The sequence below is a fragment of the Pteropus alecto genome, unplaced genomic scaffold (genome assembly GCF_000325575.1).
Source record: "Pteropus alecto unplaced genomic scaffold, ASM32557v1 scaffold113, whole genome shotgun sequence".
In the NCBI taxonomy this organism is placed as follows: domain Eukaryota; kingdom Metazoa; phylum Chordata; class Mammalia; order Chiroptera; family Pteropodidae; genus Pteropus; species Pteropus alecto.
In genome coordinates, this window is record NW_006433949.1 from 7,316,498 (window position 1) to 7,333,061 (window position 16,564).

The following is a 16,564-nucleotide window of genomic DNA, read 5'->3' on the forward strand; positions in this document are numbered from 1 at the left end:
TTGGCATCAATTACAAAAAAATACAAATAAGTCATAGGACCACGAGGAAAAAATTTTCAAGGCCATCACAAAAGACGATACAAAAACCAAAGTGCTCAAATTGAAGGAGCAGTAAACTTGCCCAGAACATATAAAAGCTTTAAATATAAGTTTAGTATATACAAAAATCGGTCAGAATAACTTTAGATTCTTCGATTTAAGTAAAGACCTTATGGAGAGGCTCAAGAGCCACTGTCCTCAGCCCCGCAGTCCGTCACATGGCCCCCGTTTCCCTGGTCCTCGCCTCCAGATGCAGTACTGCGGTTTGTAGAGGGATCGAGATGAGAAGGGAAATGTCAGTTTAGGCCAAGTTTTCAATTCGTACTCACTTCTCACGGAAGGTGTCTTTCAGTCCCTTCCACGTTTGCACTAAGGACCGAGCCGCAGACATTGACTGTTCCACGTGCCAGCGTGCGAGGGAAGCGTCTTCAGATTTCGGACCACGGCAGTGAGAGCACCGTGTGAGTGACTCTGCCCCGGAGGCTTGAAGGCTGCGCAGCCGAACACTGACTTAGACACACGGGGATGTGCTGGGACAGCCTAGATCTGCGGGGACATCAGCTCAGGGAAGCAGCAGCTGGCCAGAGCACCCACAGCTTACGAAGCTCTCCCCGCTATAGTCGAGGTGAGCATCAGGGCTCCTCCATGCGCTAACACGCCCTGGTGTCCCAGTGCCCAGGGCTGTGACGTTTCCCACACTCCGAGGGTCTGAGCCAGGCAGAGACAATACCAGGAGGGAGCTCTAGGTGAGTAGCAGGGGGCCCAGTGCCTGCACGGGCCACGGGTTCTAGGCTTAGCAGAGGCTGGAGGTGTCCCCAGCCACATCACGCTTGTTGCCACCGGACTAACCCTGTCTAAAGGCAGTCTCAGAGCCATCCCACAGGCTGAGAAACATCTAGGTACACTGCTCTCTCCCTGCCTCCCCCGGGCCCTTTTCTTGCCCGTAGATGCAGGGGTCCCATGAGTCTCATGCCATGGTGACCAGAGCGAAGGCCTCTCCAGATGCCTGGCGTAGTAGGCCAGGCCCACTGGCTGGAGTCGGGTTGGAACAGTAAACACCAAAACTTCTTTGGGAATGTTTTTTGGCCTCCATTCTCTGCAAATTGGCCAAAATCCCTGCGTAGTGCCTACTCTCTGCAGAAGCACAGGTGGATTGGAACTTAAAATACGTGGTAGAAACTCAAGACTTAGGAGACTGTCCAGGTCCCTTCTGTGTCAGCCCATGGGACAGAACAAGGCGGGACAGGGTGACCCGTTCAGTAAACCAAACATCTCATTTACAAAGTGGAAACCTGTCTTGCAACTTTAACCTTTTCTGAAAACATTAAAACAATCTAGCAAATCTCAAGTTTAGAAGTTAATCCTGTTAGTCTTGGCATCTTTTGTATGTAAAAATAATTATTTTCTTCAAGTACATCAGAGTAGAAAAGGAAATCCGATTTACTCGGTCCAGTGTGTTAAACTATTGCTCCATGGTCCAGCGACTCAGCGACTGACCAACACAGAAGCCCCACCTCCAGGCCCTGGGACAGGGACTGTGGCTTCTGCACAGGTGCCCTCAGGCCGTTGGAACAGTCCTTGCTAATGGCTAGTTTGCTTTCTACCTAAGGAAGATATTATCTTAAATGAGCAAGATGATCCATTAGACACATTTTCTTTATTTACAGCTTATCTAAAATATTATCAGTGGTGTCCTCTGTTTTTGAACATGACTAAAAAAACACCCTTGGTGTATAGATTTGTTGTTGATCGCTTATCAAGAAGCAAAATGAGCACTATGACTTAACAGCTCATTTGCAAGAGGAATAATCAATTTGTAATTTTGCAAATTAAGTAAAAAGTAGGCTACAATACCTTCACTCTAAATGACAGGGGTGAAGCTGTTCTCTAAGGAGACCCTGTCCCTGCGGTCTGTAGAGATTCGGTTTGGTTTCCATCAAACATGAAAGATGAAAGAGCACAGCCCAACTTTATCTTAAAGGCAGAGGTTAAAGAAGGTATTAACTAGACGGATAAGTCATCAGTTGGTTAATTCTTTCTCTAGAACTTGAGACGTTAGGAAAAGGTCATCGAAACATTTCAGAAATGACCACATATGTGAAGAGGATATAGACCGGATGGAGCCTTACCCACAGGAACAGCAAGGAGAGGCCGGCCTGCAAGGTTCAAGAAATATTGTCATCCAGGATGCTCCTATGTTTCCATTACATTACAGTCTCATAAAACAGTATTCAAAAGAGAACAGAAAGTCTTCACTTTACTCCCAACCATTGTCTTTGATCATGTGGGCAAGCTCAATAATAAATTTTCCTTCCTTATATTTCTGACTGCTCTCAAAGGCATGTTCCTTTAAAAAAAAAGAGAGAGAAGAGGTTTCAGGACAGACTTTCATTTTTCAGCTACATTATACTCTAGGCAGAGAAAAGTCTATAGTATGGCTCCCCAGATATTCCCTGTGCCAGGCTGGTGGCTGGGAGGAGTCTGTTTCAGATAATGAGTTCATCGAGGGCAGCGCAGGCCTACTATATACTGTCATCAAGTTACGGCCAAACTTGTAGGGCAATATGAATTCAGATTTGTTCCTGGGCACTTATCATGTGCAGGGCAATTTGGGAGGTAGGAAGAGGAGCAAGATGCTCCTTCCGGGGACTCCAAGTAAAAGGAGAGTGGAAGGGACAGCGCCGAGCAGACACTGGTGGGAGAGAAGGCCCTTTGTCGGGGGGCAGCCAGGGGTGGAATGGAACAGGTGAGCAGGTGTTAACGGCTGGGGAAGCATGCAGGCCTCGCTGAGCCCATCTCCGTGCTGGAGACTGTGTCCCCTCGTATCTGATGGGGATATGGGATACCAGCAACAATCAAGAATTCCAGAAGGAGGGAGAGCAGGTGGCCTTGACGAAGAAAACCAGAATGGCTGTGGAAGACAACTTCCAGGAGGTGCCGCTCTAGATGGACCTCGCATGCTGAGTCGGGGGGTATGCATGAGATGGCCAGAGGCTCTAGGTATACAGGACAGAAGCTGGGGTAGAGGGACAAGTTTGGGAGCAGTCGACAGACAGGACGTCAAAACAGGCTGATATCAGAGGAAGGTCAGCGGAGAGGTGGGAAGAAGAATAAGCAGAGTGTCGAGGAGGAGGGACCTCTCACCACCGATGCTCAGCAAGCAGGGGAGGGCCAGGCCTTGGTGAGGGTAGCGGGGCCCGGCCTGCATCTGTAGCATGCTCGGGGTGGGATGGGGAAAGAGCCACAGTGGCGAAGGCTGCAGATGGGGTGGGATGGCAACAGTCAGCTCAGGTGCAGGGAGGAAGAAGGAACTAGCAGTGACAGTCCCCAGGCGGAGGGCGTCCGGGGCCTATGAGGTGACAAGCCCTGCAGATGGTCTGCTGTGACCTCTACTGCAAATTAATGTCACCAGCCACTCTGAGACCTGGCCAGGCAGTGATTGTCCCCCAGACAGGAGAGAACAGCCTCCTTCCCCTTGTTCCATGGGACCCTCAGAGGGAGCAGGGTCCGTGGAGTAGGGCTGTGCACCCATACATCTTTAACCGGCTTGAAAGAAATTCTATTTAAAACATGTATTCTTTGTAAACAAGTCTGATAGGATTACTCGTCCAGGAGAAGGTCTTACTCCTTTGCAAATTTTGTTTCCATTTGTAAATGTTTTATTTATTACAGTAAATCCACATTCTCTGATGTCAGAACAAGGTGGTCACTCACATATTTCCACCCGAGCGTGGTTTTGCAGTTTTCACAATAGATGTCTGCGACAGCGTGTAGGCCAGTGAGAAGGACTCTCTCTTCCGCGGGGCCACAGCCTACATTCACCCTGAAGGGAAGGAGGCAGGAGATGCTGGAGATGCCCTCCCTCAGCGGGGCATTCCCACCCCCACCTGGAAGGGGTAACCAGCTCCCACCCTGGTCCCCACCTTTGGGTACTGGAGATGCAGCAGTGCTGCGGCTTAACTCCCCACCTCCCCAAACCCCTACCTACCACCACCTCTTAGGAGAGAAAACTTTTTATTTCCCCAGGACGGGACAGGCTGTGGGGAGGTGACTACAGTTCTGTAGCAAAACTGAAAACCCACCACAAATGGGAAACAAAGCACAGCCTGTGCGCGGGGGCTAATTCCTTGGTTAAGAACATTACGCTTTCCCGAAACTCAGACTACAGAGAAAATTCTTTAAGATCATGTAAGAGGCACTGGGTCATTCTAGACCACTGGTGAGTGCTATGTATTCCAGCTTTGAGGAGTTAAATGGATGTGATACAATAAATGTGATGACAGCGAACATGGCATGTCTGCAAGGCTGATGCAGCGATACTCACACAGAATTGAAGAGGTAGGCGCGTCCCTGACTTCCCTGAAAGGACTGCAAAAAAGAATAAAGTTTTAAAAGATTCGTTGTGATAAGACAAAAAGTGACAGTGAGTGTGGCACTTTGGAATCAAAGTGGAGAAGCTGTGTTTCAGGCCACGAACCGCAACGTGAATCGAAGGGCCGCCTTGCAGAGCACGAGAGGCTTGCACTCAGGGCCCCAAGCAGGACAAGTATCGTCCCGACAGGAGAGCCCGGGGAGTCAGGACACTTCTAGAGCCCCAGAGGGCTGCCCGGATGCTGTCGTTCACTCCACCAGGGCGTGATACACGCCTGTGAAATATTAAGGGCAAAGGGACATTTCCAGGTTTTTCCACTGAAATTAAAAAAATAAAGTTCACAGCACGAGATGGCTCCTTACTTAAAGGAAAGTACGTTCCAGTGACAGCTCATCTCAGGAAAATGTTACAAGCTAAGAAATAGCTTGAAGCATATTCATGTGTTCTAAGATGACCAAGGAGGCAGATGAGGGTATTTGTACCTCCCTGATAGTATCAGGTCAGTCCCGGGACTTAGCTCCCACAACCTGTACTCTCAGGGAGCAAGAGAGAACACCAGCTGGAGGCTCCTCTGCCCTAGTGCCAGGCTCAAATGACCAAATAGAACAGACAGATCGCAAAGCTAATCAATGAAATGCAAACCGTATCAAGAACACTTCTTTTGGTTTCTTTGCTTATCACAAATTCAAAAGACTGTGAAGAATGTTGACTGGCATACGAGTTGACTATCAAAAAGTAAAAGGCACATACTGAATGGCCCTGCAATTTTACTTCTAAGAATTGACTATAAAGAGTGAATCGGCTGGAGTACATGAGGAAATGTGACAATAATGGTTACCATAAGGTGTTTGTAATCCCCCCCAAAAATGGGTGACAGATACCACCAACAAGCAAGCAAAGAAGTGTGTCCACATCCGGGACTCGTGTAGACATTAAAAGGGGGACGGAAACAGATTGTTGTGAGTGGGCGTGGAAAAAAAGTAATAGAATACTGTCAAGTGACAAAAAGCTAGCTATAAAATGACATGCCTTGTGAGCCCCTTATTTAAAGTGAAAATGTGTTCCTATGGGCAAAAAAACAACACACACACAAAAAAAACAAAACAAACAAGAAAACAGAGGGACCATACACCAAACTACTAAGTGATAACTCTAAGGAATGGAGTTGGGATAAAGAAGGAGGAAAAAAAATTCTCATTTTTTACTTTATACATTCTCATCACTTTAATGTGTAATTATAAGCAAGTTTCTTTTATAATTAAAGAAAACAGAGCCCCAACCAACCCATGATGGACATTTCACCTGAGCAAGAAATAAACTTTTGTTTTAAGCCACTGAGATTTGGGGCTCTTTGTTATTGCAGGAATCCTAGCCTGAGACTAGCAGTGTTTTGATTTAAATATACAATTTTCAGACTTAAAAAGGGGTCTTCCCTTACATAGCTTCCTAGAATAAGGAATATTATTTTATGTCCCATTTAACAAAGAATCATCTTAATGGACTTTTCAAAAATCCCTATCAGCCTTCAATTTTCTAGAATGATTTTCCTAATTCTCGCCTATTCTTCAAGTCCTTATTTTTTTCACAAAGTTTGGATAAATATGTGATTAGATCTGTGGTTCAGATTCAAGCCACAGTATGACTTCAGCAGGGCTCTGCAAACTTCTATAAAAGTCAGGTGATAACTATTTTAGGTTTTGGGGGCCATACAGCCACTGTTGCCAACTACTCTGTTGTGGTGATACATAACACTTTACAAAAACAGGTGGTATGCCAGATGTGACCTGCAGACAGTTTGCAAACTAGACAGAACCTTCTAACAACTAGACCTACCTACACCAAAAAGGCCCCCTTGGGCTAGAGCAGTGGTCCCCAACCTTTTTGGCACCAGGGACCAGTGCTCCTATGAGAATCTAATGCCTGATGATTTGAGGTGGAGCTGAGGTGGTGATGCTAGTGCTGGGGAGCGGCTGCAAATACAGATGAAGTTTTGCTCGCTCAACTCTGCCTCTCACCTCCTGCTGTGCAGCCCAGTTCCTAACAGGCCACAGACCAGGGGTTGGGGACCCCTGGGCTAGGGGACAGACAGCTTGTTGCAAAGATGGACCCAGAGGCTGGTGAACCCATCAGGACGGTACTGGGTTCTAGTCTATGTGATAAGTATTTGGCAGAACAATATAAGGGTGAGAGAGCAGTTTATCACGAGCCGAAACACACGTCTAACACCTTTTGGCAGCCTGTGTGCCGGGAGAGGTTAGGTTCTCAGCACCTTTTCATCCTGAAATGCTCATTCGATGTCATGACTGTTTCCGCCTAGCAGGCCTCTGCTCTTGATGTGATTTTAAAAACAGCTTAATAGCTTTAGGGTTCTTTGAAAGAAGCAGCTCAAACTCCTTTTGGCTCACCTCATGATGGATCCACCAGCCGTAATGGTGCCTGACTCTGACACCTGCTCAGGTGTCACAGGCTCGGCAAGGTCGCTAAGCCGCAAAGCCCCGATGTGGAGGCCCCAGAGTGGCTCTGCCCTGGAAAGCAACCAGGAAACCAGGTGCCCGAGGTACTCCTACTTCTGACCTGAAACTTCTCAATGGATAAACGAGCCACAGAAGCAATGAGAGAAGAGAAACTCTGCCTTGTTTAACAGTTTTTATTTTAGATGATGAACAGAAACGAGAAAACCTCTCGTTATTACCTAATCAAAAGACAATTAGATAAATGTTCTAATTGAATGAAACAAGAAGACTAAGCAAAGATTCCTGAAAGGCACAACTTCCTGACGGACTTTGCTTTAGGAGGAAAACAGGGTTCATGTAGCCTAGGAAGGCAGACCTGTGAGGATGGGTGCGAGAGGACTGTCACTGTTCCCCGAGGGATCATTCACTTATCCACTGTTTGGATTGTTCTAAATGGTCACAGTGGTTGATTATAAACATTACATACCACTAACAGAGTTCAACTTAATAAGGAAGAATCAGGCTGTTCTTTTCACATGTACCAGACCGTTCCCAATCCTGCAGAGTGCCCGCAGCTTCCCTCCTGGGCATTTTCCTGAAACACCCCATGTCCCCTAAGATAGCCTCTTTTCCTCTTAACCATTCTGAGTTTTAAAAAGTTCCTAATTCCTTTATTATTAAACTATTTCCACAGATTTTCTGGACTTCCTTTGTTCCTTCAGTGTCTCTGGTTTCACACTAATTTTACTGCTCTGACAAATAACTGATTCATCTTGCTTTTCGTGATCTGTGGGAGTCTCAGTTGCCCAGCCCTCCAAACTCACCCATGGATCGAGATCATGACTAAAATCGTGGTGTAGCCACACCTGATCCTGCACAAACTTTCATCAACGCTGCCCGGAGGCTCTAGACTTTTACGACACAGCAAAACCAGGAAGCCATGTGATGGTTCAGTATTCATCTACTAATTAGGTATGATAATCATTGTCAAGGGTGTCTTGTTCATTGCTAGACACAAATCACTTGCCTTGGAGATCAGCTCATCATGATTGGCCAGGTGGGCTCTGCAATGGACACAGCTGTATGTTCGGTGGCAGTTTGGCAAATAAGCTTGGAAAGTTTTGGATTTTGTCATCTTCACCATCTCTGCTGGGCACTCCTCGCTCAGCTCAGGGCTGGCACTGGAAGAACTGGGGCTCTGCTGGGCTCTCTGACAGAAGAAACACTGGAATATACACGCAAGAGCCGTTGTTGTTCAGAGGGCGTGTGGCACTGTCCACACAGCTGGGACAGGAGAAAAATGTCACAACCTGTCAATGAATCAAGATATACAGTGAGTTGCAGAGAGAATGAAATACATCAAGAAGATGTGTTTAGGATGCATTTATTTTGAAGCATGGCGGGGGGGTGGACAGGACTAGAAGTTAAAGATCTAATAAAATAATAAAATAACTACTTACCAGTACTTACAGGGAAATGTATAATCTTAAAGGATGTATATTAGGAAATAAGACAGGTGGAATTAAGGAACTAAATACTCATCTCTAAGGAGTTAGAGTGTTGTATAAAAGGAGAGACAGGGATGGAAGAGGCCTTCCGGCCTGACAACACACACACGGTTAGGGCACTGCCACCTACTTTATGGCATCTAACCATAGCTTTTTTGTGAAAAAGGGCAAAGGGATTAAGAAGTACAAAAGGACAGATACAAACTAGTCATGGAGACATAAAGTGTAGCTTAAGAAAAATAGTGAACAATGCTGTAAAAAACACGTAAGGGGGAAAACGGGTACTACGTTTAGTGGCGTGACCTTTTTGTGAGTTATACAGATCTCTAATCGTTATGCTGTACAACTGAAACCAATATATTACTGTGTGCCAACCATAATTAAAAAAAAAACTCATTGGATTGTACAATGTAAATTAAGCAACTAACTGTCTATATACTTCAATAAAGCTGGGGGAAAAAAGAAGTTAGAAAGGTAACAGAAAAACAACCCAAATAAAATATAAGAAAGGAATAAATAGGAAAAATATAATGAAACAGAGAAGAAAAACATGAATACACTAGAGAGGCCTAACAAAGCCAAAAGTTTGTTCATGCAAAAGATGAATAAAATTGACAAACCTCTAGTAAGACTGATCAGGGGAGAAAGAGATTGAATAGGCAGAAATAGCTGTCAGAAATGAAACTGGGACATCACCCTTTTTGGATAAGAGTCATGGATAAGAGGATACTGTGATCAATTTAAGTTGATGTATTTCAAAATGGAAACCCCACAGATAATTTCCTAGAAAAAAGTATAACTTTTCAAAACTGACTCAAGAAGAAACAGAAAACTTGAATAATCTTATTAACAAGAAATGGAATCACTAGGAAAACGTTTCCTCCCCAAATATACACACACACAAAAATTAAACAAACCGAAAGGCCCAGAGAGCATCACTGGTAAATTCTACTAAACATCAAGGAAGGAATAATTCCAATATGACACAAACTCTTCCAGAAAAGAAAAAGAAGGAGCACTCTCCAACCATCCAACGCAGCCAGCTTAATCTGATACCACACCTCGATTGGAGCAAGACAAGAATGAAAAACTCTCTATAATTTTCTTCTTAGGAACCGAGATGCAAACATCCTAAATAATACTACCAAACAGAATCTAATGTCATTTTAAAAGGATAATACAATTAAGTTGATGTTATCACAGGAATATAAGATCATTTAATATTAGAAAATATAGTTAATAAATTTACCATCTATTGTTCTCTTAATCTGTTTATCTCAATAGATGCAGAAAAAGCATGACAAAATGTAACATCCATGCGCAAATTAAAAAACGTTCTATGCAGACTAAGAATATAAGTGAATTTTCTTATCTGTTCAGAGACATCCACTAAAAAGCCCACAGCAAACATCACGCTTAATGGTAACACTTAAGGAAACATTCTTTTTGAGATCAGGAATAAAACCAGGATGTCCTCTCTACACCAGGGGTCTCCAACCCTGGGCCACAGACCTGTTAGGAACCTGCACAGCAGGAGGTGAGTGGAGTAGCGGGCCGGCAAAGCCTCGTCTGTATTTGCAGCCGCTCCCCAGCGCTAGCATCACCGCCTCAGCTCCACCTCAGATCATCAGGCATCAGATTCTCAAAGGAGCACCGGTCCCTGATGCCAAAAAGGTTGGGGACGGCTGCTCTACACCATTGCTTTTATCCAACACTACCACAAGCCCCAGCCGGCTCAGTAAGGCGAGAAAAAAATAAGACAGAAATATTAGAAGGGAAAATATACAACAGTGTAACAATACAATGTATTTAAGAATAAATTCAATGACATCAGATGCTTTTACAGAGAATATTATAAAAATCTGAGGGGTATTACAGAAAATCTACATAAATGGAGAAATAAATGATTGGGACTGGAAGACAGGATAAATACATGAATCCTCCCCAAAGTTACCTTTAAATTAAATACAATTCAAATTAAAATTCAGGAAGGTGTGTTGGTGCGTGTGCGTGCAAGCCAGAGAGCCAGAGAGACTCGGTTCTAAAACTTATCCTAGAAGTATCTGTAGGGGAGGAAAAAGCTTTCCTTAATCCTCTTAGGGTCTTTGGCTGGGTCTAAAAGTTAAACTGACAAAGACAGATTAACAGGAGAGTTTTTAACATGGTAGCCTTCACGAGAGAATGAAGATTCAAAGAAGTGACCAGAGCAGGAACCTTTTATACCTTTTAGACAAAGAGTCAATCAATTTGTGAAGAACTGACAAGGCAGAGAGGTTTGGACTAGGGGTATATTCCATGGTGAGGAGGTCACTAAAAAAGATAAGGGTTTAACAAGGTCTGTGTGTACAGGTTTCTTGGCCCCAAATTCCCTGTCTCTGGAGGTAAAAACGTCTTCACGCCTCCTAGTACAGGGAGAGCACCTTTCACATGAGTTTTATGGCCTGCTTCAGGGTACAAGGGCAAGGCAGAGAGGTCAGAGCGACCTTCCCGCTTCTGCCGTTTTCTCAAACTCCATCAGCTTAAGATATTCAATATGCCAGTGAACATGTTGTGGTAGTGTGTCCTGAACCCCATCATGTCAAAAGCCCAAAACTGGAGAAGAGCAAGGTGTGCACATGTTCTCTGCTGGAGTCTGCCAGAAAGCAAGTCCCGTCATTTTCCACCGGAGGCATCAAGACGGTGTGGCACTGGCTCAGGACAGAAAACAGGTCAATGTGACATGACAGAGAGCCCAGAAACAGACCTACGCATAGGTGAACACCCGATATAGCAAAAGCAGCACTGTGGCTCGCTGGGAAAAAACAGATTTTTCCCAAATGGTGGTGGAGAATTGTGTATCTAGGAAAAGCAAAGTTGGATCCTATTTCATACCATAAACAAAAATTAATAGCTTATCACACTTCCCAATGGTGAAAACCAGCTAGCAAGACTACTGCGGAGGAGATTTCTACACTAGGTCTGCACCACCACACCCAGACATCTAAAACGCAGCCTGTTTCCTTCTCCAACATGTGGCCTTCACAACCAAGTGTTCCGGTATTTCTGAATAAGCCTGATTATATTGGATACTCCCAATTAGCGAGTCCCAAAACAAACTTTTCTCCCCATTAGCTGCCATTATGTCATGTGCCCATCCTAAAATTTTCCCTTGGGTTTCTTTAGAATCAAGGACAAGATGTAACATTAGCTCCAATATATTTGATCAGATTTTATCTGCTGTTTCGACCCACTGGACCCTTTAGGAATGAACCCTGGCATCCCTTCCATCTTTGACGAGCTCACCGACATGTCCCAGGGAGGTCACAGAGCATCAACTCGGACAGCACCTACACCAGCCCAGCTGGCAAAGTCCTCCCAGATGCGTCTCTACTCCCCGCCCACGTGTCCCACGCTGTCCACGTGACACATCCAAAACCACATTCGCTCCACTAATCAGTCATGACCAACGAGGAGTGAACTTGTTCTGACTTCACTTCTTACTGAACTCATGTTGACTGTTTTAATACCTTCACCTGAGTTTTTCTCTTTTTCTTGAAAGGAACCTTAAATTAATAAACTTGTTTTCACCCTTCTCTCTTTTCCTCGAAACTCTTTCTACAGCATAATGTGAAGGGCAGAGAGACAGGAAACGGATTACTCAAAGGCTGGTTATTCCGGTCTCTTGAGTTCTAGGAACCCTTTACTGGCAAATAACACTGCTCCCAGTGACCAGAATGAAGAACTATGGCAAGTGCCCTGCCTTTATTTACACTGTTAAACAAGTGATATTCATAATTATATAATTATATTCATAATTAGGATGGGGGCCAGCCCTCATTTTTAACTTTTGAATGGGATACCTTTAAAAGTAGCAACTTGTCAAGGGTTTTCTGTTTACTTCTCAATGCCATGAATGCCTGTCAGTCCACTGAGGCCTCCACCCGACAGCCCCTGCCCCAAGGCACCCTCTACCTGAGGAGCCTGAGGACTCCTTTCCTTCTCTCTAAACCACCCCTCCACTAACTGTCCTGAAGGCTCCTTTCCTTAGGCCGGCCCTGCTAGTGGCCCTGTCACCTCTATGAGCCTGGTCCATTCTCAGTGCTCACGGTCAGCCCTCACACATGTGTTCTGTCATCTCAGTCCTGACCTCTACCCCTTGTTGCCATCTCTCGAATGGGGTCCTGGCAGAGCAGTGGCCAGACTTGGGTTTGCAGTCACTGGGAAGTGTGTCCTGTTGTGTGTTAACGAGGCTTTTAAACTGGATAGCTACAGATGCAGTTTTCAAGTAACCAGTGTACAAACAGGCTTTTATAACAAGACCTGTTGGCAATTAGGAATCATCCTGAAATAACTGAAAGACAATGTATCAGGTGAACCATGTCCACTACAGGACATTGTGTTTCTGGGTTTGGAGGGCAGCTACAAGATTTTCAGAAAGTTGATAACACCACTGGCAAGATGTAGCCATCTGGTAGCACCCATCGGTGCTGTCAGGCACATACCCATGGACCCCTGGACCCTTGGACCCCTGGACCATCCCCACAAAAGATATTAGTGTGGGTAATTTTTTAAAGCAAAAACAATATTCTGGATTCCAGAAGTTTCCTCTCCTAAAATAGGCACATGTAATTATTTTAAGAGAACATGAATCAGGCCCATGTCCATATGGTGCCGTTACCACACTTCTAAAAGCAAAAACATTGAGAAATAAACCCCAACCAGGCAGCTCTGACACTTACAGGATGGAGCAGAGGCTGTCCTGGGGCAGAGGGCTCCCTTCCCTCTCTCTAAACCACGCCACCGGGTCCTTACACCCACAGGGAACCATACCCCGAGACACCCCATTCTCTATTCCCCATGTCATTTACTTTTCCTCCCAGTGTAAACGCTACCTGGCAGGTACGCTCGAGTTCCAGTTCTCCATGTCATCCACGGGGAGGAAGGGAGGCATCAGACAGACAAAGAAGCAGGCTCATCAGTGTCAGAGGGAACTGGGGTCCCCCTGTCGCTGGTGTGCTGATGGACAGAGCTCCAGGGGAGCAAGGGAAGCAAACAGCTCAAAAAGATGCAGTGCGTGCTCATGCGGCCTGCCGTGTCTGGCCAGAGTTCATGGAGAAAGCAGATCCCAGGGTGGGTGGCACGTGCAGGGACAACATCCATCCTGGAAAAGGAAATGCAGCTGCTCCCAAAGAGCCTCACGGCCAAGGCTAGTACTATTTTAAGTAGCTGACTCTACGAAAATCAAAGGAATTAACAGCAGCTCTAAGAAATGGGTATTCTTATCAGTCCCACTGTGCAGACAGAGCAACTGAAGCCCGGAGAGGTCAAGCAATCTGTCAAGGTTGCACAGTAAGTAAACTGAGGTGCTGGATTCAAAGCCAGAGAGTCTATATCCTGGACCACTACACCTGTAGACAGGTGGACAGATATGAACTTTGCTCATTGATGAAAATTAAAAGCACACTGATATCTGCCTCACAACGCAGCAGGTTGGCGAAGATTTTCAGAATGCTGATAACACCACTGGCAAGATGTAGCCATCTGGTAGCACCCATCGGTGCTGTCAGGCACATACCCCTGGACGCCTGGACGGAAGGCCCATCCCAGGCTTACCTCCTATTGACTTGCACATGTGCAAAATAAACCAGGTAACAATTGTTACAATGTTGCCTATAACAAAAGATTAGAAACCACAAGTCTAACCCAGAGACTGGCCAAACACTAAACACGAATAAGAAATAGGAAGGGCAGGGGAAGTGACTTCCTCTTCACTGTCTGCTTCTTTTTGCAACTTTTGATTTAGGCACCAAGTCTATGCACTGACGATTCACACTCATACATGCACGCACAGGCATGGAAAGGCCTGGAAGGATTTACATCAAAGGGTGACTGCAGGAGGACAATTTGCCTTTGGCAGTGCCAGATTCCCTTCATGCACATACGGACTTCCATCTTATTTGAATTACAGGATGAAAAGTTTTTCTCCACATTTCAGGAACTGCAGCCTTGATGGATCCACCAGTAGAGCAAGAAGACTCCTTCAGTCTTACCGCCTACACAGCTGTCCTCAGATAAAGTCCCCGCAGCCCTCTGCAGACTCCACTGCCCCTGCCTCTCTAGGGAACCAGAGCGGGTCTGGGCTCTTGCATCGCGCAGTGGCCAGGTTGGCCTCTGCCCTCCAGGCTGTCATCCTCAGCTTTTTTTCCCCGCCTGAGCTCAGGTCCTGCTTCTGCGTCTCCCATTAGACTACTGATTAATGAGTTTGCACTGAGACTTTCTTTTACAAGAAACTTTCTTCTTTATTTCTACCACCAGGAAGTTTCCCAGCATAGCCCGGGGACACATCCTAGCAGTTCGCTTGCTTCCTTGTCAACGCAGGAACTACGCATGCAACATGCAATGCTGCCCTTCTTTCCAGTTGGGAGGATGGGACTAGACCTAGGAGACTGGATTGAAACAGGAGGAAAGACGTTGGGAATCTTAAACTATTAATCACACCCTAACTAAAGCAAGTACTCGAAATCCTGTGCTGGGGCAAGGGAAGGAAAAAACCCGAAACGAGGAATCAGAAAGGGGCCAGCGCTTGCGGGGAGTGTGCTGATGCTGATGCTGGTAAGAGAGGAGGCATCATGAGGTTTGGCAAGAAACAGGCTGCCGGGATGGGCGTATGGATGAGGCTGAAAGAAGGCTCAACTCAAACTGTGCCACGAATTTGGTGGCTAAGATGTTACCCTATATGTAAAATGGGGGTAATGTACAATTCATAACGTGGCCGAGAGAATCACACAAGAGGTCATGTCATTGGTACAGTATGGCAGAGGGTTAGTGAGCTCGGCTCAACACCTCACAAACCCAACAGGGAATTCAGGTCCTGGTTCTGAGGCTTGGTAGGTGCCCGAGCAGGGGTCCCCTCCCAGGCACGGACGACAGTGAGTTGGCTCCAGGATTTCCATTTTACTCTTGGCAGTAGACAAGTTCTTTCATAGTGTCCTTGTCTGTGTCACAGTGTCACCCCGCAGGCCATGTACATCTCATCCTCTTGACTTCTTTACCGAAACCTACTCACAATGCCCTCCCCAGAACCTTTAGCCCTCCAGTGACCTGGCTGTTCAGAACTTTCTCCAACCTCCGCTGACATCTCATCAAAATTCCCACTCCCTAGAACCTTTGCTGGTTAGCAGATCTAACTCCTTTCCTAAAAATTTAAAACAAAATGAATCTCGAATCAAGTGTCAGAAAATGGTTTTAAAGCAGGAGGACTTCTGTTGCCACTTCATAATCTACATTATTTTTCTTTTATTAGTCTTCCAGGGAGAAAAATACAATAAAAGTACATGGCAACCCCTGCCCTCTGCACTACCACGCCTGTCCCTTGACAAAGGGTCCTCGTGGAACTCGGTGAGGACAGGTAGAATCAAAGACAGACGTTATTGGTACGCTACTCTCAACATAAAGAGCTTTACAAATTTTGGTAAACGGAATTTTACAAAAACTTAATGTCTGGAATGACTTAATGTCTGGAAGTTAGTTAAAGGAATATACATGTCAGTTGTTAATTTTGGCACGTGCACCATGGCAGTGTAAGATGGCAGCAACAGGGGAACACTGGGTGTGGAGCATTTGGGACTGTCTGTACCACCTTTGCAATTTTTGGAATAAATCTAAAGTTATTCCAAAATAAGAAGTTCACTTAAAAAGCAGAAAGACTACTGCTCATATTAGTAATTAAGATCATTTAGTAATTTTTTTAAAGCACCCAATACAGGCCAGACCCTATGCTACATGGCCGTGGTAAGTCATGAATTTTCTCTGGCCTTAGCTCTGAGGAGGAGTTCCCACAAATGGAAGACACTCTTACCCTGTGAGATGCAAGGGGAGGGAGCATGAGGGTCTAGCAGAGCCTCAGCATTAGCATTCCTCAGACATGCCACTACTGTCGCCCAAGAGCCCAGGCTAGGGGTAGGGGGAACCAGTGCAGATTAGGAAACAATAATACTGAGATCAAGCCCAGTGCCTGGCACAGGGCAGGGGCTCAGCAAACCTGTCGCATACACTAGAACGGAGCAGAGGCTAGAGGGTGCGCAGACAATGGGGGAGGGGCAGCTTGCTCAGGTGAAGCACCTGAAACGTTCCCCAGAGGAGACAAGCCTTGTCTTGAGGCTTGGGTAGTTTAGGAAAGCAAGGGACTGGCTGGTGGAAAAAGTAACACTCTT

At 45.7% G+C, this 16,564-nt stretch overlaps 1 protein-coding gene and 1 pseudogene across 1 annotated transcript; one reads left to right on the forward strand and one right to left on the reverse strand.

Moving 5' to 3' along the window:
• Positions 1 to 1,677: 1,677 nt before the first annotated feature.
• YPEL1 (yippee like 1) lies at positions 1,678 to 13,570 on the reverse strand. Its single transcript, XM_006908660.3, has 5 exons — positions 13,244 to 13,570; positions 7,892 to 8,174; positions 4,364 to 4,407; positions 3,754 to 3,862; positions 1,678 to 2,386 (listed from the first exon to the last, which is right to left on the reverse strand). Exons 2-5 carry the CDS (start codon positions 8,006 to 8,008, stop codon positions 2,297 to 2,299), a joined length of 360 nt encoding a protein of 119 aa, XP_006908722.1. The 5' UTR covers positions 8,009 to 8,174; positions 13,244 to 13,570; the 3' UTR covers positions 1,678 to 2,296.
• Positions 8,422 to 8,528, forward strand: LOC112477272 (annotated as a pseudogene).
• Positions 13,571 to 16,564: the final 2,994 nt, after the last annotated feature.

Bases quoted from the DNA above. Each gene is read 5' to 3' on its own strand.
- YPEL1 (XM_006908660.3), bottom strand. From the start codon at position 8,008: ATGGTGAAGATGACAAAATCCAAAACTTTCCAAGCTTATTTGCCAAAC. The intron at 3,863-4,363 runs GTGAGTATCGCT...CCTTCCCTTCAG, and splicing joins GCCTACCTCTTCAATTCTGT to GGTGAATGTAGGCTGTGGCC. The intron at 2,387-3,753 runs GTGAGTGACCAC...TTTTTTTTAAAG, and splicing joins CCACGCTCGGGTGGAAATAT to GAACATGCCTTTGAGAGCAG.